Below are 27,566 nucleotides of genomic sequence, written 5' to 3' on the forward strand. Positions count from 1 at the left end.
TTTATTGTAATTTTCGACAATCTATTTATTGCCCACTGAAAGTTCACTTTTTATTTATACATTATATTCTACTTGAATGTAAGTATGTTTATATGTTATGTAATTATGTATATGCAAGTGTACTATTTCTTTTTTTTTTATATGTATGTATATATATTTTTTAATTATTGCTAATATGTTAGTAGTTTTCGGTATTTTTACATAAAACTTTTGTTTGTGTATAGATAATAGTGCGAGAATGCCAATTAATAGTCTAATAAATAAATAAATAATTATTATTTGGAAGGCGGTGACTTTTAAAAAAAATAAAAAGATTCATTAGTACGAATTTGAATTTTTATTGAAATTTTATTTTGCATGCGCAGATAAACTCGTGTACACAAGCTCTAAATTATTTTTTTGTAAATTTTTTAAAGCGCATGCGTCAAAATTCTTTGCCAACTCAAAACATATGTAATAAATCTTATTGAACCCCTTTGTTATTAACGCGTTGGTTGTTCATTTAACTGCTTTGAAGCCATTTTTTATTAAATTTCCCACTTTGTTTTGATTTCCCACTTTTTGTTCAATTTCCCACTTTTATTTGATTTCCCACTTGCCTTATCCCCAAACTTGTATATACCCCAAAAATTGTTGAACGTGTGTATGTAAACTTTCATTTTCAAGCATTTTTGTTTTTGTTTTGTAATGTTTTTGTATTCATTTATTTTTAACTTGTTTTTTTTTTTAAATTTAAATATACTCAAACGTTAAGGCTTTTCCTTTATTGCTAGAACTTCATGAATTTGTTTTGTAATTTGGCTTATCAACTAGTTTCCTCACTTTGACTTTCACTTTCACTTTTGTTTTTGTTTTCGTTCACTTTTCTTCTCTTATTTTCATTAAATTACATTTGCGTGAATTCTTTGTGAATTCACATAATACACATTTACTTTACAGTTATAGTAAATAGTATTTTTTTGCATTTTTTATTTTGTTTTGGTTTTTATTTGTATATTTATGGTTTATTTTTTCTTATTTATTAAAAATAATTATTTGTTTCATTCATTCTTGGTTGGTATAACGCAGTCTTTACGGCAAAAAAGAAAAGCAAAACTATTTGTTGTATTCCCTTTTCAATTACAATATTTCTATTATATTAAACTACTACTATAGTATTGTTGTTGTAAAAATAAACAATTAACTTTACAAACGCATTAAAATAAATAAAGCTCGATTTTTTAGTGAAAAGAAAAACGAAAATAATTAATTACACTTCAAACAAACAAAAATTGTAATTCTTTGCGAATTTAATTGAACATTTCTACCAAGAGTGCCAAAATCAAATTTTTTGTTTTACATTTTAACATTTGTGTAAATATAAATTGCGAAATAATTAATATTTTTCAACTTTCTTCTGCTAACTTCTTCGTTACACTACGTAATAGCTACGTATTTAATAGATTATTTTTTGTTTGTTCATTTGTATTTCTATAATATTTTATTTTTTTACATTTTAAGGCAGTTATTTCATTCCTTAATAATCGTTAATTTGATTATGCATACAGTAATTCAAGTTTTTTTTTTAATTTTTTTTCGTTTTACGCCAACGTAAACGACCAGTGGCAACCGGCTGTTGTGTTAAATAATGTACAAAACACTTGGAAAATACCGAGTTTCACTCAAATGTGTAAGTGTTGAAACCAAGCGTGTGAAAGTCGTAAAGGTTTTCAACCACAGCAGTTAATTGGTGGCATAAATCTAATTTTTAGTCAATGTTTTTTTTTAATTTATTAAAGAAGAGTATAAAAACATAGTAATGGGTGAAGCGTTTGCTATTAGTTGAATTACTCCTATTTGTTTTTGTTTTTATTTTATTTTTTTGCGTAACTTTTACTTTACATATTACAAAATAGCTTTTTGTCAATTTATATCACCTTATATGTATTAATTATTTAATTAAATTTTAGTTTTTTGGCTTGCTGCTAAAGTTGATTCGGCTTTGTAAGGTGGTAAGGTGTCTAAAATGCCGTTCCACGTAAGTGTTAAGTCTACAACTGATTGAATTTTTCAGACAGCGTTCTCAATAACTTGTTGTTGTTACAATTATGATAATTTTTTGTTTCTGCTTTACGCTTGCGTACAATAAATAATGCGCAGAAAATTATAAAATTGATTTTTATTAATTTTTTTAATGCTTTTTCTGTTTGCTTGCTTCAAAGAGTATCTCACACTGTACTGCAGTTGCAATTTCCATAAATAACTGTATTTTTAAGCCTGTGCGCATAATTGCCTGCAGAAATTCTGCATACTAGCAGTTGTAATTTATTGCTAGCGTTTTTCTTTTTTGTTTTTGTTGCATTGTATAATATTTTTAACAAATTTTTAATATGCGTTCAACTATTTGCAGTATCACTCCACCCACATTGGGTTTCGTATAATTGCTGGCAGACTTCGTATTTTGTTTTTGACTCTTCTTCTTGTTTTGTGTGTTTTACAAATTATGATTGACTTATGCTTTCGTTTGCTCCTTTCAACTTAGGCCTTACACAAACCGTTTACAATTTAACAAGTCTTTTCTTTTTTTGTATTTGTTTCATGTTTTTGTTTTTGTTGCCATTCAAATCATTCAAATCATTGCATATACAAACTAGTCATTAGATTTTTTAATAATTCGAGTAATGTTTGCTTCTTTTTCGTTACGACATTTTGTTTATATGTATGTATGTATTTTATTTGCTCTAAGGAATTTGGTTTGCATAATTTGTAGTTTTTTATGTTCAACTTTTGTGTTTACAACTAAATATTTTAAATATTCATATGTATTTTTAGTATATGTATGTATGTATATGTACTTATGTATTTATATATAGTATGTGTCGTTCTCATATGTATAGGTTGTTAGTATGTATGTGTAAGAGTGTATATGTGTGTGTTTGTATATGATTGTGATAGTTTTTTTTGGTTTTTTAGTTTTACATTTTATATGCATACATTTACATATATACACACATATTGCAATTATTATAGTTTTTTGTTTTGATTTCTTTTTTGTAATTTAACGAAGATTCAAAATGCCTAAACTTTTTTGAATTTACGCGAAAATATTTCATTGCTCATAGTATGTCTAAATAATAGTGATAATTCAAAGTACATAAGTTTATGTGTTATATTGTTTTGATAGTTTTGCATTTAATAAACAAAATTTAATACATACATATACAATAATATATATTACTAACGTTCAAAAACAAAAACAAAACAAAAAAAAGGATTGCTTTTATTTCCTGCTAATACATTTCTCAATTAACTAATTACTTTTATTGGATTATGCAAATGTGCGCATGTCATAAACACTTAAATAATTTAAATGAAGAGGAACAAAAACAAATGTATTTTGCTCACAATTTGTTTAATTTATAATGCGCCATTGGTATTTGATTAGTGACAAGGCATAAATAGCTAGCATGTGCCATGAGACGACGCTCACACGCGTGTAACACAAGCGCACCAGCATATTTATATACTTGACACAATAATTACGCGGAATATATAGCTGTAGACATGTATGTATGTATGTATGTATGTGCAAAATATGCAACAAACTGTCAACAATTTACTGGCAGCAAAAGTGCATTTTATATGCAAATAAACGCTTGAATTTTGAGTTTTGGCTTTATTTATTTGATAAATGAAACTCGTAGGCTTGAACAGCTTTAAGCTTAGTCGAAATGACATCGACTTCAAAGTGAGCACAGCTAAGTCAACGTTTAACCGATTTTTAACTGACTTTTTTGCATTAATTAAAGTTGCTTGTTTGACAAGCAGAAATGTCAGCAGCGTACAAGCATTTAGTACTAGCCGTTTGCGTTTCATTTGCAGATTTTTCAAAGTTGCATAATGTTCAAAATTAATTTACTTACTTAACTTAAGTTTAATTTGTTTAGTGATTATGTGTGTGTGCTTAGTATAAATATAACAAATACAATATATGCTTTGAGTTTGTCTATTATATTTTGTTTGTTTGTTTGTTTGTAGGTAATTGGTTTGAGTGTGACCAGATAAGTGAAGATATACTCGTTTTTTTTAAATATATATATACTTGTATATATATATAAATTAGTGTACCGTCTAGAAGAACACTTAATGAATTAATTACGTTCTTACGCAAACAATATGATTGCATTTTGATTTTATCGTTTGTTTATATAAATTACACATGTCTTATTTAAATAGTTGTTTGTTTTTTGTTTTTTTGTTATTGTTAGTTATGCCTGGCGGCTATTGGCTGTTAGCATAACAGTATTTACTGTCTTTGATTGCCACTCATGAAAGTAATAATGGTTGGTATATAAATGATATGATTAAATTAAATACATATACTGTTATATATAATTATATATATATATATACATATATAAATATATAAATAAAATCTTCACCTCCAAGCATTCTTTCATTTTAATTGATGCTTCAAAATAATTGAATTAATTAATATAATTAAGAGCAACTCAAATTGTTTCTAATAAATAAAATGCTGGTTATTTTACATTGTTCATTCATTAAATAAATCACTAAATTTCATTATGCTCAATGCATAATTTAACATGTAAAAACGCAATGAATGAATGAATGAATTCATGCTAAACCATTAGTTAATAAAGTGTTTTAATAAATTATGCTAGAATTTAACATTCTTCAGAGTGTGTTTAAATAAATTGTTTAATTGTTTATGCTTTTGCGGTGGTTTGCTTTCACTTATAAACGCAATATGCATACATACATCCACATATGTATGTATGTAATAGTGCTAATAGTACTTACAATGTATTTTATTTTTTAAACTAATCTTAGCTAATCAGCGTAATCTTAAAACTAAATTTTCAGCCAAATGTAAGTTGGCATACGAGTACGAATGAAATTAGTATGCTTAGTAAAACGCTACAAATATGTTTGTAAACTAACAAATATTGATTTGTTCGTGTGGTTTAGTTGTTTTCGCCGCATTCACTCGAGCCAGTCATTTAATTTAAATGTTGCTCCGTTTTTTGCCTTGAACTGTTGCAAGTTAGCAATGCTGCAAACAACGACGACGTAGCTAAACAAAGCACACTGGAAGTTAAAAATACCTGTGGGAAGTATAAAAATATATATATATTAGCGTAGAAACAAAGAATTTTTTTAACAAAATATTAGATACTAGTAGTTAGTGTTGCAAATAATGAATTGGACTAAACAATTAAAAATTAAATTTTTGATGCCACAAATACCGGTTTAAAAAAAAAAAAAATTTTAATTCAAAATTAAAAAAAACTTATTTTTTTTTTAATTAAAAGAAATAAACAAATTTTAATTTTCATTTTTCGCGTTTGCATACTTTGTGTTCTACCATTTTGACTATCTTTTGATAAGCAAAGCTTATTTTAAATAAATTTTTGTCTTCTTTATATTTTATGCATTTAATTATAGTGTTTCACTTAGAAATATGTAAGTGTTTTCTTTTATAGCCCTTTTCATTCTAGCTTTTGATATGAATAATATTTTTATTGTTACACCATTTTTTAAATTTAAATATATTTTCTCAATTTTTAATACAAGATATTTGGGATTAATATTTCAATTTTAAATTTAAAATTTTTATTATTAAATTTAAAAATTAAATTTTCAAAATTTAAGCTCAAACTAATTCCGATTTTGGAATTTAAAATTTTTATTATTAAATTCAAAAATAAAATTTTGAATTTTTTTATTAAATTCAAAAATAAAATTTTCAATATTTATTATAAATTCAAAAATAACATATTAAATTGTTATTAAATTCGAAAAAAAAAATTTTAAATTTTTAGTGTTATATTCAAAAATAAAATTTTCAATTTTTATTTATAAATTCAAAAATAAAATTTTCAATTTTAATTTTTATACTCAAAAATAACTTATTTAATTTTTATTAAATTCAAAAATTAAATTTTCAATTTTTATTCTTAAATTCAAAAATTAAATTTTCAATTTTTATTTTTAAGTTCAAAAATTAAATTTTCAATCTTTTATGCAAAAATTAATTCTGATTTTGGAATCAAAATTTAATTTTTTAATTTCTAATCCCAACAACTTGGATTAAAAACAACATTTTGAACTAAAAATTACGATTTACAATTTAAATAGGAGTTAAAATTTAAAAATCTAATTTTTAATAACAAAAAATTGTTTTTAAATTAAAAAATTCGCAACGCTGCCAACCTTTAGCAGACGCAGTACCGCATTTGTCTGCAAATGCGTATAACAATACTGCTTATTAGCTGTGCTGCCTAATAGACATATATACATACATGCATAATAGCTCATTGCCAGGGCTTACCTTATAAATAGTTGTAGTTATTTGGCTCACAATTCCCATAGTAGATCGCAGTTCGCACACTCCTCTCAACATTTGCATTGCTTGTGTGCTCATTATCGTTTTGAACTCGAAACCTCAGCACCGACATTTGGAGTGTACAAATTTACAAATATCCATGTATACATGATGGTGTTGGCATTGATTATACACGCTTCTTAAAATATGCGCACACACACACATGTATATATATATAGTTGCGCGTGCACAAAAAATTAAGAAATTATGCATTAATTTTTTGTTTAACGCCAAACTTTATTTGTTTGATTAGAACTAAGTTGATTTGTTTTGGTTTATGATGTGTTGAAATATTTATTTTTTGTAATATGTAGTTTGAGTGTGTTGTCATCAATAAATCAATGAAATTGCTTTCCTGTCATCCCTTTTTATATACATATATACTGTATATGTTCTATATAACATTGCTGTTTGTTTTAATGCTTAAAATTCGCTTTGCATTACATATTGGCAATTTGTAATAAACTTCTTTTTGTTCTCTTTGTTTTGTTATATCTGTATTTGTATAGAAATTTGTTGTGAAACCATAATACGTAATCAAACATTCATGAATGTGCTGTACACAAATCTCCTCTACCAAAATGCCCAAATCACATTTGACATTTAAAGATCATCTTCCTCGTCTGGTCCTTCAATTAAATCATCCGGATCGTACATCACAATATTATCGTCGGTTTCCTTTGCTGCGGGATCGTCGATTTCTTCAGCTGCTACCAGCGAACCATCGCCGCCATCAAAGTCAATATCACTGCCGATTCTTCGGCGCTTTTGTTTAAAATTATTGAGTGCGCTATTGCTAATACGTCGGCGCTGTAATGTTGGCACAGTGGTTGTGTCCGTTTCAACGACAACATCATGGTTTAGCACCTCATCGAGTTCCGTTACATCTACTGAAGCGGCCCGTTGTTGCTTAATGCGTAATTGTTCAAGTTCCTCGGGTGAACGTTTCTTACGAAACTCATAAACTAACGGGAATATATGTTCTATGGCAGCCTGTACATTAGCAACACTGGCAGCTAAATTGTTTATGAAAAAAGAAAGTGGATCCATTAATAAATGATATAGAGTAAAACAAACTAATTCGTTTAGACTTCTCACCAGTCACAGTTATACTGCCGGTGGAGAATATTTTCAAAGTGGCCTTTGGATAACGCAGCTTATATGTGACACCGGGATGTAACTCTGGCTCGTAACAGGCTTCTTTCTTGTATCTTTCTGAGAAATTTAAAATCTTAATAGCCCATGGCATGCTGCATGTGCCGAGCACATTAACAACTCGGAAATTTTGAAAACGCACACGAAATCCGAGTTTTTCAAGACAGCGTGAATAACGACGTGCCGCAATTTTTGCCTGCAAAATTACATATTTTATTACTGAACAACTCCACTATATTTCAATGACTATAGTGCTACAAATTTTCTTATAAGAGCTTATTACAATGGAAAGAAACTTTTACTACGAGTTTATAAGAAAAAAAAATAAAGAAAGTCGCTCCGTCCAAGCCGAAGAGAATAGAATTATTAAAAAATGTATTACCAAAATAAATCAATTAGAGTTAGTTAAAAACAAAAACAAAAAAAAAAACAATGTTGACTTCGGTTGCTATAATGCTTCGGTTATAATGCCATCACATAAAAAATCCATACAAGAATTTGATTTTGATCGCTCACTTTGTATGGCAGCTATATGACGTAGTGGTCCGTTCTGAACAATTTCTTCGGAGAAAGTACCTCTGCTTTGGACAATAATCTATGCAAAATTTCGTGAATATATCTTTTCAGATAAAAAAGTTTTTCGTACAAAGAGCTGTATTGGTATCGATCAGTTTATATGGTAGTTATATGCTGTAGTGGACAGATATCAGAGCCAAATGAGTAGCTTCTTGGGGAAAAAAGAACGTGTACAAAATTTCCGATCGGTATCTCATAAACTGTGGGAGTAGTTCACATATATACAGACGAACTTGGCTAAATCGAGTCAGCTCAGTGAAGAATATACTATATTTCTATCACAAATTGTTTTCAACTAATAAAGATAAGCCATAATCTAGATAGTTTAGTCACTAAAATGCTAGGCACACCCACCTGTTCCTCAGATGTAGCTCCCGTACATGTAATTCGGCCCGATGACCAGATTGACGCAGTCGTATAAGGCCGGCGCAGTTTCATAGTCACCATACCGTTTTCCCGACGATACTCCACATTGAAGCCCTTGAGTGCGATATCGCGCAAATTTAAATGGCAACGTACACTGAACGAACAGACAACATTATTAATAACGATGTCGATCTCTGGCTCGACCTCGGGTTCAGTATTGGAGGCTTCTGCACCAGCAGAGCCTTCTGGAGTGGCTGCAGCAACTGAATTTGTAGTTTTGTTAATTGCAACAGGTGTTGAATTGTGAGATGTGGCGGGTATGGTGCGTGAGTGTGCAACTATTTGTTTATGCTCTTGCGCTTGTCCAAGTTGCTGAGATTGAAGTTGTTGACTTTGGTTTTGGTTTTGTTGTTGTTTAAGTTGCTGCTGTTGTTGTTGATGATTTTGTAACTGCAACTGTTGTTGTTGTTGCTGTTGTTGTGGAAATACAGCCGCCGTGGGTAAGGCTTTGGCAGCCAATGCTGGCGTTGTGGCACTTGCAACATTTCCACTCGTATTACTGTTGTTGCTAGCTATACTATTGTTGTTAGGAACTGAATTTATGCCACCATTCACCATTGTCCCACTCGGTGTGTTGCGCGAGGATGCAGCCGTATTGGTTACTACTGTTGTTGTTTTTGTAGCAATTGTTGTCACCGAACTGCTACTGTGTACGATTGGCTTCACTAGTTGTATTTTTTGCTGTTGCAGCAATTGTTGTTGTTTAATTTGTTGTAAGGCCGTAAGATTTTGTCGTTGCGGTTGTTGTTGCAACTTCACAGCTTGAATGGCAGGAGAATGAGAATTAATTTGTGACTTATTGCCGAGCACAGCATTCGTTATAACAGATGATGGCGTCGCTGCAATATTGGTCGGTGGTTTATTTAAGATTTTGGCATGTTGCAAACGTTGTGTTGTATTACCAGCAATTATAGTATTATTGGAGCGATTAATAATGATGGTACGATTGCCCGTAGCTTTCGCGGCTACAATTGTTGGCGTGGCAGCTCCAGTCGTAATACTAGATGTAGGTTGTTGTTGATTACTAAATTGCGAAAAGTAACGTGTCGTAGGCACTGTTTGTACTACGCCTGTAGTTGCTGGTTGCTGAGTGTAAACAGTAGTTGTACGGTTAGTCGTAGCAGAGGATACCACATTACTTGCAGTTGAATGCTGTGCGGCGATTTGTTGTTGAAATTGCTGCTGAAAACTGCTAATATTAGCGTTAGTGGAGCCCATCGTAGTTGTGTGAATGGGTTGCACCGTAGGACTTGCTGTTGCCGCAACCAAGAAGTGCCCTTGTGTGGCCGTGGCGTTTCCTCCACCCGTATTTGCACTGGTTATCAGGGCTAAGCCGCCACCACTAGTTGTTACAATACTACTAATAGGAAGTGTCACCATTTCGTGAGGCATTAATACTCGTGTACCGGATGCTGCAGTTGTGGTAGCAACGTTGGAGTTTATATGTTGTTGCTGCTGTTGTTGTTGTTGTTGCAACAACTGTTGATATTGTTGATAGTTGATTATACTACTAGCACCGGTTGCTCCATTTGTTAGAACAATAGCCTGCCCACTGGACAAGACTAAATTACCACCCACACCACCACTGCCCAGACCGGCAATATTTGTAGCACCACCGGCTCCAACAACGGTTGCAACCGTTCCGCTTCCCACTTGTGATGTTCCCGCACCTACGCCACTTACAATACTACCAACAACTATTCCAGAGTTGCTGACGCTGTTTCCGTTATTGCCATTGCTACTGCCGTTGCCGCCACCATTGATAAGGGTCTTCATACAAGTAGCCTTGTTCTGTTGCAGCAACGTGGCCATACCAATGTTGCTGCTGTTAGTGATATACATTTGCCCAGTCAAACTAGTGAATAGATTCTTCGTTTGTTTTCTTTCTTTTTTTGAGTAAGAGTATTTTTTGTTTATCTATGCTTATTGTTTCAACGCGTAGAGGCTAGACTAGGTCACTTTAATGATTCCTTTTGCTCAAATCAAATTATGTACAGTATACAGCGCTTGTTGGATTGATATGCTTGAAGGCTGAATTTCAGCTTGCTGGTCTTATCAATTTATTTATGTACATATGTCAGTGTTATTTTAATATGTCTGTAACAGTTTTCGAAACTTTATTATGTCGTTATTCTATGCGAAAACAAAAAAGTTGCTATGAAGTATTTTATGTTTGCTTTGTTTACTTGCCACTTGCTCAAGAGTGTGCAACGAAAAAGTTGTGGCGTTTCCTGTGATTTTTTGTTTTGTTTTCGAAGTAAATCTTACAGTTCAGTGCAATTTGTTCCAAATACTAGAAAAATTAAGTCTTCCTTTCTTTCTCCTTTTGTTGTTGATGTCTCAAATGTTAGTATTTTCTATATTTGTTGTTCCTTTTTGCAGTCTAAAATATAAAAAAAAGCATTTATAGGTTAGAAATTAATTTGTATTTAAATTTAAATTCACAGATGATTTACAATTTTGGCTCTTTAGCCGTGTATAAACCTAAAAATAACACACAAGGTAGCCCATAATATAAGCACAACTGCAGCTGATCCTTGCGCTCAAACAAATAAATAATGGACAGGTATAAAGGATCTAAGAAAATTCGATTTCTAAACAAATGTTATCGTTACCTCGATCCTTATTCAAGAGCTGCCACATTATGCTTAATGCTCACTTAAATTCGTTAAGGCTTAGAAATTAAAAAAAAAAATCTATTACTGAAAACGGAAGAAGCAAAGTTTTGTGGTAAGAAAACAGTTGTAAGACGAAATAATGTTGACAAAATATAGTTCCAAGGATATAATCATCATAACAAAATTGATTAAAGATTTGAAAAAACTTTCCGAATTTAATATTTGCGCAGGTACAACATTTTTTAAAATAAATAGCATCCTGTAATAATTTATATATAAATAAATATACAAAAAAAATGCAAACGATTTATCGTTTTTTTATTTCGATGTTGATTAAACATTTCATCAAATACCTTACTACATATTTTTGCTATGGACAAAAATCAAATTTTGCGCGTAAACAGCTTATCGAGATAAAACAGCTGATAATCAACTCCAATTAAATAATAATAACATGTAATCACACATTTTAGCGTATTTTTCAGTCATCTTAAGCCCTTTGATATATCAGTTTCCCAATAAATACATTATGCTACTCAATAAACTACAAAATAAGTTTGTTAGGTTATTATGTGCATACATACATATATATGTACTTTTCTCTATAAATTCAATGTATGTATGAATATGTTTGTTCCGTAAGCTTTCGTTCGAAACTCTGTAAGTACAAATCTACAAAATACCGCTATCTTAAACTTATAGGGCTAAATGTTGAACGAAGCAGCAGTGAAATTTGGTATTCTGTCCGAAAAAAAGCAATATAAAGTTTTATGGGAAGCAACAGCAACAAAACTGCTTTTCATTAAAAGTACATAGTTTTATACGTATGCATATATATGTACAAGCTTGTGTGTTACAAAACCCATTACAAAATGTGGAAATGTAGTAAAACAAAGCAAGGGAGATCGGAAGTGAACTGTCGTACGTTAAAATAAAGAGCGTGCTGCTGAGAGTGAGAACGATATATAACAAAACTAAGAGATAAAACAAGAGAGACTTAAACAGCTGCGAAAAGCAAAACTTCGCATGCACGTGTTTTTGTGCAATTGCCTCACCACCAAAGCGTTGGCCTCATTTCATTGTTCTCTGGAAAAATACGCGTCATAACGCCGCTGTTTAACGATCTGTCAGCGTTCGACTTGGTAAAATAAGTAATATTCAACAAATGCGTCAACAAAGTCACATTTTTATATGCATACGCTAGAATTATAAATGTAGAACTATTATATGTTTATGTAAATACATTTTTAGCACATCTACAGAGGTTAATATGAATTACACCAACGATAAAGTGTGCAAAACACATGGAACTAAAATTGAGTGGAAAGAATAATGATAAATACGTAACAATAGTTCTAAGCACACGTGTATATAATAAGTAAGTGTGTAAATATGTGTACATTTATACAAATGTATGTTTTTCTATATTTAATTATATATGTACATACATACATATGTAAGTAATATTTACATTAAATATTAGCAGCATGTGGCCTGATTTGTCCTACAACCAATTAGCAAATAACAATTATTTTTTTTTGTATGAAATAAAATGTATGCATATTTGATATACATACGTACATACGTATGTATGTATGTACATCGTATGTCATCTTATGCTTCGTTAAATCATTTACTTTTTATATTTTTCATATGAAATAAATTAAAGCAACTGCGGCAAATTTGCGGACTGCGCAAAATACTTGCAACTGCCGTGTCTATTAATTGACTCCATATATACACACATATAACTGCTATGATGCACATATTGCGTCAGCGGCTGCAACCGGTCGCATGAAAAGTGTCATTGCAGTTTAGTGCTAGTCAGATGCGCCACCGATATACGTGTACATATGTGTAAAGATGTATGTACATATGTACATACGTAAACATACTGACACAGACGACAACTGCGACGCCAACACTGTTCCACTTTATGTTAGCAATTTTGCCCTTGACCCAAAATTGCACGCGTATTGTATGTAGAAACATGCAAATAAATTTAGTTATGTACATACTTATCTAAGCATAAAGATCTATTTCCACGTAGAATTTTTTTGAGGAAAAGTTAGCAAAAATATTTGTGTGCAGCACTGCCTAATGCATTCTATACATATGTACATATACATATGTTTCTAAGTATGTATAAATATTTGTATATTTTGTACATAAGTATACTAAGTGCACACACATTTATACATGGTCGTAGAACAAAAAGTTCTGGAAAAAATTGCTCCAGAGTTCTAGGCCCGAGAGAGATCGTCTCCGATCTCCTCCCTCATTCCTTCATTGTATTTTTGTATTTACATATGTAAGTATTATATACATACATTCATATATGCGTATAAGCTCTGTAGTGATCAAATTGCTGATAAATGGATCACACAACTTGCATTCAGCACATACTCGAGTATATATTTTTAGATTTTAAGTAGAGATGTATAGTTCTATTTTAAGGCAATCTCACTTGTAGCTTCCTCACCCGACAACAGCATTCAAAATACAAATGTACATAAGTATATACATACATATATATGTATATGTAACCAGAAAAAGCATTTATTTGACTATACATTCATACATATATATGTACATACTTACAATATATATAATGCTTATTACATGCAGTGACGAAATAACTTTTTCTAATAACCACTTGGCAAGGCATTATTTCTTAATAAATCAGTTTATACTGTTATTTAGTAAATTTTTTAGAAGAATTAAATGATGCAGCTAATGAGCCATAGGTGATTCTTGTTAATTTTTTTATTTTGCGTCAAATTTACAAAAAGTAAATAATCATACTTAGTTTGTTCGAAAAGAATTTCATGGTTTAAATACATACATCTGTACATACAAACATGTAAATAAGTCAGTACACAAGCACGTAAAAAAAGGCACATAGTAATTAAAACGGTAATTGGCAAGCTTAGGAATCGTCGCAATAAGGGCAAGGCAATTGATAGAACAAAAAAAAAACTAAAAAAACAAGTATTCGAATAAGAGAGTATGCTCGCAAAGCACACAGAAGTGAGAGCACACATCGCGCAGTCAGCCAAAAAAAAAACATTCAAAGCTACGAAATGGGATTTTGACAATTATCAGCAGTTACATATTAATACATACATACAAACAGAAATATTTACGCATGAATGTTATTTGACAATAGCAAAATTCGAAATTGAAAATTTTGCGTCGGCGTTTAAATTTATTTAAATTACTTCATTACTTATATGTTGTGGAAATGAGGGAATAATTTACATGCTATATTTATTATATATTTTGCTATATTTATTTCAGCATGTCTTTGAATAGAAAAATTTCGTTTCTAATGCATTTATAGAGCGCTTTCGTCATTGTTACCATTTCAGCTGTTTTGTGTTGTGTATTTTCAGTTTCGTTGCTCTCTGTTGGTGCTATTTTTAAAATTCTCAACCATCTCAATGACATTTCGTTGCGGACAACAATGAAACGAAAATAAAATGTGGTTTGATCGAAATTTTTGAAATAATTTACGGCTGTGTAAATTTGTACATAGAACGAGTAGTCTTGTTTATGAATTATCTTTCTTGCGCGTCAATCAACGAATTAATGATGATGTGTGTTCAAGTCCACAGTGAGTTACATAAGTATTTACATACATATGTATGAACAAAATTGCCACGACAAAATGCTCATAAAATCTCATGCTATTTTAAGAGAAATACTGAGGCACGTGTTGAAATCATTTAGTTAATGCGAAACTGTGTACAAATACACATAACTACTTGATTTCTTATTTTTATTATTGCAAGGCACTGAGATATTGACTTGTTTTTTATAATCGTCATACAATTGTGCACGTAAACGCTCATCTACAGGCAACTGCAACATCGTTTGTCTATGAACGAGTATGCACAAATACTTACATCTGCTGGCGAGTTAATCGCAATCTAAGCGATCTACATCAGGTTCAAGGTTAAAAGCTTCCAAAATTATTGGGAGTCATGCTTTCATTGAAAGCTTTTGTAAATAAATATGGACAGCTGTTTAAAGTCTAGATTTGAGGCCTACATATGTATGTACATACATAAGTATGTGCATAAAATGTTTATTACGACTTTTTTTTGGTAAAATATTATAATATGCAAAGTCAATGGCTCGTTAAAGTTGACGCAATAAATAAATACATAAATTTGCCGAAAATGATGTACATACATACATATGTATCTACAAAAATAAATCTAGCAATGACATGTGTTTGTTTATGTGAGTGCAGAACGTAAGATATGAGAATTTTGCGAGAGACCGAATTGATATTTTCTCAATTTTTCAAAAGAGTTCAATAACATTGTACTTGTTCTCTCGCTGTTTTATGTTGATTAGTTAATTCATTTCAGAATAAACAACAGCTACTTAACGGGGCATATTATCGTATGGACTTATTTTCATAAGCCAATATTCCCAGTGGTTGGAATGTGTTCAGATTTGCAATACTTTTAGTGACATCTGTAATAAGTAAAACTGTAGTATTCATTAATGCGATTGTATTAATTTGGTAGAAAATATATTATATACATACATACATATGTATGTATGTACTTGTGTACGTATTTTCTGAAGCTGAAGAATAATAAAAACAAGAAGAAATGTTATCTTCGGCTGCACAGAAGCTATAATACCCTTCACAGCTCATTTCTTATAATATAAAAGAGTATAAAAAGATCTTTATCTTGACAGCAACATACATATGTTACGTATATATACATATGCTATAGTGGTCCGATCTAAATAATTTGTTTGGAGATTATAAATTTGCCTTGGAAAATAATCTATGCTAGATTTCGTGAGGATAATTTGTTAAATAAAAAAGTTTTTTATAAAAGGACTTGATTTGAATCGTTCAGTTTGTATGGCAGCTATATTTTATAGTGAACCGATATCGGTGAGTCTATAAAATTAGCAGCTACTTGGGGAGAAATGGATGTGTGCAAAATTTCATTTCGATATCTCGAAAATTGAGCGAATAATTCGCGTACATACCGACAGACGGACTGTTTAAATGGACTCAGCTTGCAACACTGATCATTTAGTCATATATATGTATGTATACTTTATAGGGTCTGCAACGTTTACTCTTGGGTTTTACATTCTTCGTGGGAAACTTAGTACACCCTGTTCAGGGTATGAAGACAGTTTCTATGAAATCGAAAGGAAACTGGATTTAGATGTATTCAGATAAGCGCTATCACTACTGCAGCGCTACCTTAACTATTCAGGGAGGTATTTACAACAATAATGAAATACATACGTATCCAGTTTTAAATACAACTGAACCTCACACCAAGACGCTGCAAGTCAATATGAGAAATCAGTGCTTGAAATGCATATGCAACAGCTGACTCGTGTCTCATTACCACCACCGAACCTAAAGACAACTTTCACAACGAAATCCTGCGTACTTTCTTGCACTTATCGCAGCAAGAACATTTACGTACATATCTAAATTTTTACGTAGGACACAGTAATTGCCAATGACTATCAAGAGGTGCATGGCCTATAAAACGAAAAATGGCGTAAAACGAAAAATGAGTATCTTAAAAAGTCAAAAGTCGTTGAACTCGTTTTTCACGCATACACACACATACCTAAATATATTTGTATGTATGTGTTTATGTTTGCACTTATATATTTAATTATATGGATATATACACGCATACATACATATTTATATATTTATTTATTGTTCATGCACATGCATAACCACAGCGGCAAGAAACTTAAACAGATGTCAACGCCACCTTTGTTGTCCTAGCAGTCATTGCTGTAACGAAGAATCACAATTTTTTTTGATTGTACGGTAGTCTCCCGTTTGTTGCTTCAGCAGCTCAGACAAAAAATTCAATAAACAAAAAATGCGATTTATTTTTCATCGATTAAATGCAAGAAAGATTACAGTAACAACATTATCGGAAAACTATAACATAAATATGTGAGTGCCATTTGCTGAAATAATAACAGCTTTGACTGAGGGACTTGAATACTTACATATAACTAGATTCATTTTTTATACATTTTTTATAACTAATGCAATTTAGTTTAGATTAAAAAATATATAGCACTAAACCGATTTTTTCGACAGAATGAGTCATAAGTAAAAAAGTAATTTCCCCGTTTGTTGAAATATTCTTATTTTTTCGAAGACCTAACTTTGGGAAAAAGTTATTTTATGTGCAATAATAACGATGTCTGAAATAAGCTCAATTTCGATTTTCGAGGCTAACTTCGAAAAACTGAAAAATTGCTTTTTTACTTATACCCAATCTCCCGAAAATATTGGTTTGGTCCAATACCCAGAAAAATAGTTGCATAGTGTAATAATAATAATAGTAACTTTTTCCTCTCCTAAAGCTGGAATCATAATTTATTCCAGTTCAATTATCCGAGGACTACTGTACATATAAATTTATACGAACTGGAGCCTGTCTGCGCAGGATGTATGTACATATGTAGAAGCATATATGTATATATATTAAGGTTGAACGAGTCTACAACGGAATATAAAAGATCTCGAAGCGTGTTTATATAAAAAGTTCATACCCAAGTGCACAAAGAATATTATTAGATATTCTCCAACCTATTTTAAATGAAAAAATAAATGGAAGAAGCTTCGAAACTGCTACACGGCTATCTAATATAATATATGGTACATATTTGTTTGTACGAATATCTTGAAGATGAGAGAGTTTCACAGCGAACGACCTTGAGCAGTGTAAATGTACACACAAATTTCAAGGGGCAATGGCAAATGTTGGTATGACACATGATTTTCAGAAATATTCCATTATATACAAACATAGATATAAGCATACATATATACATATGTATGGTACATATGGATTTGCATAAAGTCTAATAATAAAGCTATGTACCTCATGGGTCTGTGTATACTTGTAATATGTAGAACGCAAATTAAGTTTCAGCTTGACCAGCATTTGTTCAAGTTAATGAAATAAATCCATATGTGTTAATTGTATGTATGTACACACACATACATACATATGTTATCGTTAAAATATCATACTGCTTATAGTTTCAACACTTATCGCCAATTACAAAGTGTAAATTCTGAGCGATTTTTAAAATGTAGAACATCAGTTTTACAAACAAACATACACACATACTTATACAGTATAGATGTTGATACATACATACATACATAATTACATAAGTATGTATGTATGTATGTGAATATGTGAACATTCATAATTTGAACTAATTAACATTTGTACGGTAACTGTTGATTACTTTTTGGATACGATTTTTGAATTATGTAACACAGAGTAAATCTTTGTAAAGACAATACTCATATCTAGCGATCAGTAAGAGAATTAATAATCCGCTTGAGCATAAATCATTGTTTGAACTCAACATCTCAATATCAGCCGTTTTGCTTTGTATTGTTTTGTTTTTATGATTCACAAATTTATTTTTCAAAGACTTCAACCAATGAAATTTCGTGTTTTGAGTGATAACTGAATACTAATAGATTGTAAATCCAACAAAATTATCAAAGTCTAAACAATAATATTATGAGATTTTTCTCACTTTTCCGTAAGAGGAAGCACGCTTCGTATCGACACAACCTTATATAATTGAATTATGGAAGTAACACAACCTGTATATATATACAGACATACATAATTGAATTTTGATGCTCAGAATTTTAATTTAAAAAGAAAATTTAATTTTTTGAGTAATGAAACTTTTCGAGAAAACAAGCAATGACCCTGTTTTCCTAGGTTTGCATTTTATTTCTTAACTTTATTTGTTTTTAAAAGTGGTTTATTCAAAAAATTACTACTTCTATATAGAATACCCAAATAATACTCTAAAAAGAAGCGATAATTAGAGTTGTCATATTTCATTTTAACCGATTTTTTCGTATTGAGATCACATGTACCGAAGATACTCATTCATTGAAAGGCATACAAAACGAAATCGCGTTTGTCAATTAACATATTTACTTTGTGCGTACATATATTGTATATGTATGTATCTATTTATGTAAGTGTGTAGATATGTAGTTATGTCTTTATGTATGAATACCTACATACATACATACATTCGCGTTGTGTAATAAAGCGTATACTTTTACTTTCAAGTCTTTCTTGTTATTGTCTTCTATTTCTTTTACTATGCGGCGGACTTCTTTCACCGCATAAAATAAAGCTAACTGCTTTATGGAGGTTAAGTTTTCTATTTTCTTTTCAACGTCTGCCTAATTTTTATAAACTACAAATATGCATACAATTGGACATTAATGCGTTGGCTTGTCAGAGCTCTCTTGAAGCTTCTTTACTTCTTTTACTTCATACATACATATGTATGTATGTACATAAATAAGTATTTACTTGTACACTCTTCGCTCTACCGCTTATTCTTTGTTGCTGATTTTTTGGCTCCTTAATTGGGGATTATGTTTGTATGTGTGTCTTTATGTTTGTATGTACAATCATATGTATATTGGTGTATACCCAAATGTGGCTATCCGTTAAGTGCTCTAGTCAATAACGGTTTTGTTTATAACTGCCACCTAGAAATGTGGAAGGTTACACATATGTACATACATACATTATGATGTAGATAATTTGTTACTGAAGACACTTCAAAGTTTGGAAAATATTTGCGATAATTCAAGTGTGCTCGTTTAGTCCAATTGTAATGCAATCATTTGATCGACAATGGTTAATATATTATATACAAACATATATATGTATGTACATTCGTGATAATTAGCAAGTTTTTTACCATCTAGGCTTGAGTGATAGAATAACTTTAATGAAGGTTACAATGGATATTTATTTATTTTGAGTAGCGATGTTCGTGCACGAATTGTATAATACTTCAGTTAAGCGCACAAATGAAAAGATCTTTCTGCACAGGGTTGGTTTAGGGCAAATGCAAATGGGGATGTGCAAAATCAGAATCTGCAGTTGAAACACTTTTGCATATACTATATACTAAGTGTGTACATAGTAAATATTTCTTTATACAAAATATTTTAATTGTTCGAAATATACAATACTTACATACATATATGTACATATGTAGTTATGAAGGTATGAAGGTATGTATATAGGTACATAAGTATATTTTAGTACGTACATACATATACAAAAGTATGTATATATGGGATAGTGCCTACACAAATCCTTTTTCCTCACTTGTGGACATTTATTTACATCCGTAAATCCTGCAAGCCAGTTCACATACCCAGTGCACAATTTCACTCGCATAGAAACATCTAAGAAAAGAAACCAGATGTGGTAAAGACAAGAAGAGGGTAGCAAAAACGTAGTGCTTGTTTGTTATAGTGTGAATAAACACCTGCCCCGAACAGCTGTTTTGTACCTTTCTGACGCTGCTGCTGACGAAAAGGTGAGCACGTTAAGCGTAGCGAAAAAATTATACATTGAAACATACATACATATACATATGTATGTACAACGTAGATGCCCGTGTTGCTACGGCGTTATGAATTTCGTTTCGGCTTCTGTCGTACAGAATCGTGTTTAAATTCAACTCACAAGATCGCCACAATGCATGAACAATTGTTTGTGACGTTGTTGGGTGGTGGTATATTATCGCAAACAGCGTTATGTTTATACATATATACATATGTACATATAATATATATGTACATATCTGTGCAGGTCCACATATTATAATTGTGGCCGTAAGTTTAATGTTTGCGCTTAAAGTTTTAATACGGAAAATATAACAAGTTGCCTCGGATCGTGCTCACTTTTGACACGATATTTGCACAGTATTGTTCAATTAATGCATTTTGATAAATTCGAGCATAATATTGACTTAAACGTGTTAGATAATTTTCAGTTTTTAAGCACTTCCATTAATTCAAACGTAAATAAATTATTTGGCAATGTTAAGATAGTGGCATGTGTGCCCTCACAAAGCGAGCGATAATGGAATTATCGTAAAATGTATCGATCAAATTTCATGCTTAATATGTAATCTTAAGAATATTTGATGCATAAATCTATGGGTTTTAACATTATAAGCCTTAAGGATGACGAAAGTAACATAAGTATGTATGTATGTATATTTCCTAAAATTACAATGTGGATGTGCTTCGGCTCTATGTATTTGAAGTCGGTTTCAATTTACAAAAATATGCACATATATATATATACATAAATGCACTTACATAAATAAACGAAAGAATTATTTGTTATTTCACTCCGCTTGTTTATATAAATCGGTAGTAAAATACAACAAAAATATATTAAAGCATTTCCACTCTAAAATATTTTGATTTCTTGACGTTATGTAAATATTTATGAATTTAAATTAAAATCATGCATATGTATGTATGTATGTACATATTTCAGTATATGAAAATATATACATATATATAAATACGTATACGTAGTGGAATTGATCAGCTGATTGATTAAGAAACTAAGGAACAGAGTGGCGGAAAACCGAATGGAAAATGGAACATTTTAACACGCATTTTAAAATAACAACAATTGCAAAGATTTTTGTATAAATTATATTGATACTACACCAAAAGCTCTACATTTTTTTAAGCTTGGCAAACACGTGCGTTTATAAACCACGTGATACTGGCAATACCTCTATAAAAAAACACAACGGTTTATATGAATGTACAATGGATAAATTTATAAATATTATATATATATATGTACATTTGTACATACATACTTACATACACAAATATCTATAAAATTCGATTATCCAAATTTAGATTAGAATATTTACACATCTTCATTATCGACAATGTTTCTAAATTGTTTGAACCCTGACGAACAATTTGTTACAAAATCTAATGAAAACAATAATTATATATTATATTTCTTATCTTGTATTTGATTTATAAAATGCGCACGCCCTCATATACAATAAAATCGGTATGCGAACGACTTCCTTTTGTAGATAATTACATCACTAAGTTGAATTGAAAATGCATATCTCTCGTACGCTCTTACGCGAGCGCACTCATATAAAAAAGAGAGAGCAGAAAATTGCAAAGTAATGCAAATATACTTGCAATTATAACTACTTAACTATAATTTTAATTGGCACCAACTTTAGGGTACGCTTAAGTAAGAAAATAATATATTGCAGAAAAATAAATAAAATTAGTATTGCTATACCACGAATATGTGAGATGGCCCTACGGAAACCAACCTAGGTAAATGCATATACATACATACATACATGCATACACAATTTGGTATACATATCTAATGTGCTCACTATTGTGCTTTTTGCACGACAGCATTTTGTGCTCTTCAAAAGTCGATTTCGCTCTCGTCGCGACGCAAGCTTTCTAATCGAAATGATTAACCTGAAATGAAATGCTATTGTTGTCGACTTCGTTGCCAATCCGAACAACATTTACTAGTTCCGATTCATACTCATGGCTGAGTTTCTATTTGAACGTTACATTTAGTCGTCTGCGGAGTGTGTACACGCAGCGAACAGAGCGCCAAAATCGTTGGAGGGGATGTACTGCGCTTATTGGTAACACCAAAACGGTGTGGTTGACGTAAAAATTCTACCTCTCCCTCCACAACGTTAGCTACAACTCTGCAGTCGCGTCGCGTCGCTTAAATTATTCCGTTGTATTTATGGTGGAAGTGTGCGAATACACTAATGTTCCTTCTGCTATTCGTAAGATACATACATATTTGTTGTTGTTTTTGTTATTCATCTTTATTTCGGCCTTTGTATATTTACAACATACTGATTGTACGACAAGAGCACGAAATAAGACATCAGAAATATGCGCAGGGACTTGACTTATGTATGTACCTACACGTGTGTGTAGGTATGTTTGTCTGCAGTTAATTTTAGAAAAATATACAATATTGCGATAACACCAATCAGTGTCAATAAATGTACACACAGAAGTACATAAGTATGTAAGTTTTAAGCCCCAAAATGTTACAGTTGTATACATATTTCCGAAATATCGGAATAGGTACTAAAGATGATAAGACAATGCTTTTGTTTAAGCTGTATGCACAAGTTCATTTGAACATCGTAGATAGTACAAGTGTACCCAAGAAGTTTATAGTATTCGTGATTTAGTTGCTTAAATAGTAATTAACTTGTGGAATGTAATGCCTGCTCTTCCTCGAAAACAAAGAAAGCAACAAAGAAGTCATGGGTATGAAAATTGTTGTACTTATTTTGGCACCGACGTAATTTTAATTAATTCAATATCATTTTTCGTATACAAATGTATTTGCATATGAATTTATAAATGCAATGGTATATGACGAAATCGTCAGTCGCAAATAACCTCAACTATAAAATACTCTCACATTTTTTCGTGAAAAATCCATCGTTATATTTTGACTTCATTTATGTGCTTATGTATATGTGTGTACATTTGCTCTCTTGTGTGCTTAAACTCATTTTCTCAAAAGTATGCATGCCAATAAACAGTTAGTGAAAGCGACAAAGCAACAAATTATCCGATAGGCGACAAACTACTTGCGCAGGGAGAGCACCTGGAGTCACAAGTACAAAGGTATAGTTGGAAAATATACACACACATATGTAAAAAGGTATCAAAATCGTTAATAGAATATACGAAAATTACTCTTTGGCCATTCATATTCCGACTGTAATGGGCAAAAGCGACACAATTTACTACAATTTCATTTTCATTCAGTCTGTGAGTGAGATCTGGTGAGAATCGTACGAAACGACGAGAAGCAAAACAAATTTCCTCCTTTTTAGTGCATCTCCCAATTCGTTAATTTTGCGTATTTATATGGTAAATTCTCTAAATGTCAAATTGATAAAACAGTTGTCCCATTTCCGTCTCTTTTTTTGCTTTTAATGTATTTGTTTATATGCATGTATGTATGTTGCCTACTGTAAACTGTTAAATAAAAGAATGCAATTTACATTTATTTTTTTTCTGCAATTTTTTGCCTTCAGTAGCAAAACGCAACAAAGAATTTTATTCAGCAACTTTTCCGATTTTTTCTGCAATGAATCATCGAGCAATCAACTTATTCACTAGGTTATACAAAGACAATAAATCAACTCAAAGCTACGCATACGATATTAATTTACATGTGTATGTATGTAAAAAACAATTTACGATAGGTAATTTACTTAAATTCAAAAATAAGTAGTTATTTGTAAAAATGAGATTCACTTCACCTCTTTTTAAATCTTTTATTTAACAAATTATTGGTAAGGTTGCATGTATTCGCTTGGTCATCGCTTTCAGCTTTCCCTGTGGTTGTTGCGCTGCCACAATGAAACGTTGGGTGTGGGACTTTTCGATGAATTATATGCCAGACTCCAACGATACACACCTTTTTGCTATTTTTCTTTTTGTATTGTTACATTTCCCAGTTCCATGGAAAAGTCATAATAAATATTTTCAAACAACACCGTTCTAAAAGATAACAAATAACCGTATTTTTTTTTTAAACAATAGCGATTAATATGTAGTGATAATAAAATATTGGTTAACCCGACGTCGCTGTGTCAGCGTCAACAACGAACGTGGTGCTTCTTCTTTTACAAAATATTAACTTTCCGCACATAAACTCATACACGCGCACATATCATTTTCTCTCACGGCGCACTATTTCAATTTCGTTTCGGAGAGGAAATTTTGACTCTCTGCAACTCGTAGATCTAGTCTCGTTTGCAGTGTCGCGCTATTGAATCTTTCGATTTTGATTTGTTGCCGTGACTTTTGCACGCCGTTGATGCGGTTACCGCTTGACACTGAGCGCAGTTCGTCGCCGCGCCGCGTCTCGCGGAGCGAACAATTCGAACGCGACTTGAGGAACAGTTGATTTTTGGCTCAGCGACGAGCACGAGAAACCGTCGTCGTTTCACTGCGTAGACCTTCCGTCTTACGAGTAGAAAATTTCTTGTCGTCGCCGTCTTCCGTGAATTTTCATCAATTTTTTGTGACTTGTACTGTGCCTTATATTTTGTTTTACAAGTTCCTAATTACGATTTATATAAATTTTAAAGGCTCACAATACCAAAGTTTAGTGCAATATAGCGAAATGTTATATATTTGTGTTGTAATTATTAATATATAAAAAATGTGGAACTAAATCTCACTTTGATTAGTCATATAAGTATACATATATGTATTCATATATTTTATACGTAATTAGGAAAAACGGTTCAACCGTCCTTTTTCTCCGTGATTTGGTGCAGTGTCTTTGCTTTGGTGAAAATCTGAAAATCGTATTCCCGTTGGAATCGCATAAAATTTAAAAAAAAGAAAGCGAAATGTATTTACATAAAAGTATTTTTGTAACTCCGATTATGCATTTGCTGTGTTGTTCTTGTTGTTTTAATAACGGTTAACGTTTTAAAATGAACGTGTTTTTAACACTTTCTTAATTTTTGTTTTGTTTTATTTGAATTGGAGTCTCTTGTTCAATTAATTAAAATATATTGTTAAATATTAATTAAAGTGAAGAGCGAGCGAGCGCACGTACGACACACAACGAGCAACGAACGACGAACGACACAGCCATCGCCGGAGTGTTGTGGCCATTTTGTACTATGCTACAACTCAGCTAACCAGGCTGGCGATTCACATTCGGTCTGTCGTTCGTTTCATTTCTGTCGCGTAGCGTAGCAGGAAAATGGAGCGAACCTTTGGTATTAGCTGTCATACTTGACAGTTAACCTAATCGGCAACACTGCAACAAAAAAAATATATACATATATAAATGAGCTCACAAGTCACAGACGGTTATTGGTTTAAACTTAAAAATGTGTGGAAAAAGAAAATAATAGTAAATAGCAATATATATTTTAAATCGTCCATAAAGTTATCGTTGATTGTAAATAATAAAATGGTTATCCAGGATAGTACAAATTTCAATCAACGCTAAGCTTTTTGCTTGTTTGAGAAAAAAAATACAACTCTGTTTCTCGGTATTTTGTGCGACCAGCAAAGGGAGTGGAAGTTTTGTTTTGACAGCCAAACAAACGGATACTGCCAGAAACAGCTGAAAGGAACAGGCGTCAGAAAATGAAACAAAGATGCATTTGAAAATGTGATTGCAATATCATCATCACGTGTGTTTGATATGTTGACCTGCCATTTAATAGACCATTGCCAATTTCTATATAGAACAAAGTAATCTTTTTAAAGCATGAACAACAGAAATAATTAGAATACTACAAAATTAATTTACAACGAATGCCGTTTAATGCAAACGAAACAGTTAGAAGCAAGCATAATTCTCTATGTACATACATAAATACAATACACCTACTCATACATAAATGTATATACTTACATATCAGTCATTTAATAAAATACTTTATGTCAAAAACTATTTTCGTTAAAAACCAAATACATATGCCTAATATGTAGTAATGTTTTTTATTCTTTTCAGTATAAGCAAACATAAATTCAATTGAACTGTATTTACATGGATGTAGTATTTACGATAATCTTAATCAAAAACAATATGAATTTAGTAATGTTTGGGAATTCTTCAGGAATGGATCACTAAATATACATATGTACAATATTTTTAATTTACATATACATACACATGTAAATATTAAAAAATATGGGTGCTCATGCTACATTGTTCTTATCTTTGCACTGTGACTCAAGACTAAGCTTATGTGTTGATTTTGGGTTCGCACACATTCTGATGAAATAACCGCTTTTGAAAACATATTCATGTTTGTATACAAAAATGTCATAGTTATGTTAAGGGATAAAGACCTTATCTCGCCATTCAATTCCATCAATCCAACTAGTAACAATTTATTAATTTACTCCTACAAATTACGATGGAGGATCATAGCAACTGTTTATATATCCATACCGATAAGAAACTAGTTTAATTTAATTTATTTCTGTATATTACAAGAGCTGAATATTGAAAAGAACAAGTGAAAAGGACACGTCTCTCTTATCGAAAAGAACTCCACATGCGACTGCGTTTATGGCCAAAGTACAAAGCTTAACCCCACCAGCATTTAAAAGAAAGAAAAAGTTTTTGACAGGATGCGTTCTGAAATCACATTTAAAACGAGTTGTGCTTGATAACATTCCTTACACACAACAAACAGCAGACTCTGTTTACCTACTAATTACTGCTTTATTGTACACAGAGCGTTACTCGGCACCTTCCTGCTTCGAATGATGAGCTAAAAAAATTGCGCTTTGCATATTTCAGCACGTCAAGTTCCTATTCTACCAAACTAAGCGCCGGTGTACCCAAAACAAACATTAATTCAACATTTTACTAATCTCCGCATGACACTAAACAATTCTCTGAATGCCCCTCAACCGCCTCCAAAATGCTATTTCCAAAAACAGCACGTTTCCTAACCCAATCGCTGAT

The 27,566-nt window shown here is 31.5% G+C and overlaps 1 protein-coding gene and 1 long non-coding RNA gene across 5 annotated transcripts; one reads left to right on the plus strand and one right to left on the minus strand.

Moving 5' to 3' along the window:
* Trf2 (TATA box binding protein-related factor 2) lies at positions 1 to 26,543 on the minus strand. 4 transcript variants are annotated; one of them, XM_036366595.2, is made up of 6 exons: positions 25,487 to 26,543; positions 24,376 to 24,616; positions 8,474 to 10,928; positions 7,487 to 7,739; positions 6,335 to 7,404; positions 1 to 5,108 (listed from the first exon to the last, which is right to left on the minus strand). In XM_036366595.2, exons 3-5 carry the CDS (start codon positions 10,385 to 10,387, stop codon positions 6,992 to 6,994), a joined length of 2,580 nt encoding a protein of 859 aa, XP_036222488.1. In that variant the 5' UTR covers positions 10,388 to 10,928; positions 24,376 to 24,616; positions 25,487 to 26,543; the 3' UTR covers positions 1 to 5,108; positions 6,335 to 6,991. The 4 variants fall into 4 exon arrangements, with proteins under 4 accessions (XP_036222488.1, XP_069966477.1, XP_036222490.1 ...); XM_070110376.1 differs by having other exon boundaries at positions 24,376 to 26,543; XM_036366597.2 differs by lacking the exons at positions 24,376 to 24,616; positions 25,487 to 26,543 and adding an exon at positions 11,045 to 11,130.
* Positions 22,134 to 27,412, plus strand: LOC118681565 (uncharacterized). The gene is made up of 2 exons (XR_004977282.2): positions 22,134 to 23,980; positions 26,601 to 27,412. It is a non-coding gene; the product is annotated as an uncharacterized lncRNA (long non-coding RNA).
* The last annotated feature ends 154 nt before the right edge of the window (positions 27,413 to 27,566 follow it).

The sequence above is a fragment of the Bactrocera oleae genome, chromosome 5 (genome assembly GCF_042242935.1).
Source record: "Bactrocera oleae isolate idBacOlea1 chromosome 5, idBacOlea1, whole genome shotgun sequence".
In the NCBI taxonomy this organism is placed as follows: domain Eukaryota; kingdom Metazoa; phylum Arthropoda; class Insecta; order Diptera; family Tephritidae; genus Bactrocera; species Bactrocera oleae.

Excerpts from the sequence above, each read along its gene's own strand:
- Trf2 (XM_036366595.2), bottom strand. The coding sequence starts at position 10,387 with ATGTATATCACTAACAGCAGCAACATTGGTATGGCCACGTTGCTGCAA. Across the intron at positions 7,740-8,473 it reads GAGCTACATCTGAGGAACAG|GCAAAAATTGCGGCACGTCG; the intron begins GTGGGTGTGCCT and ends GTAATTTTGCAG. Across the intron at positions 7,405-7,486 it reads CGGCAGTATAACTGTGACTG|CTGCCAGTGTTGCTAATGTA; the intron begins GTGAGAAGTCTA and ends TAAACAATTTAG.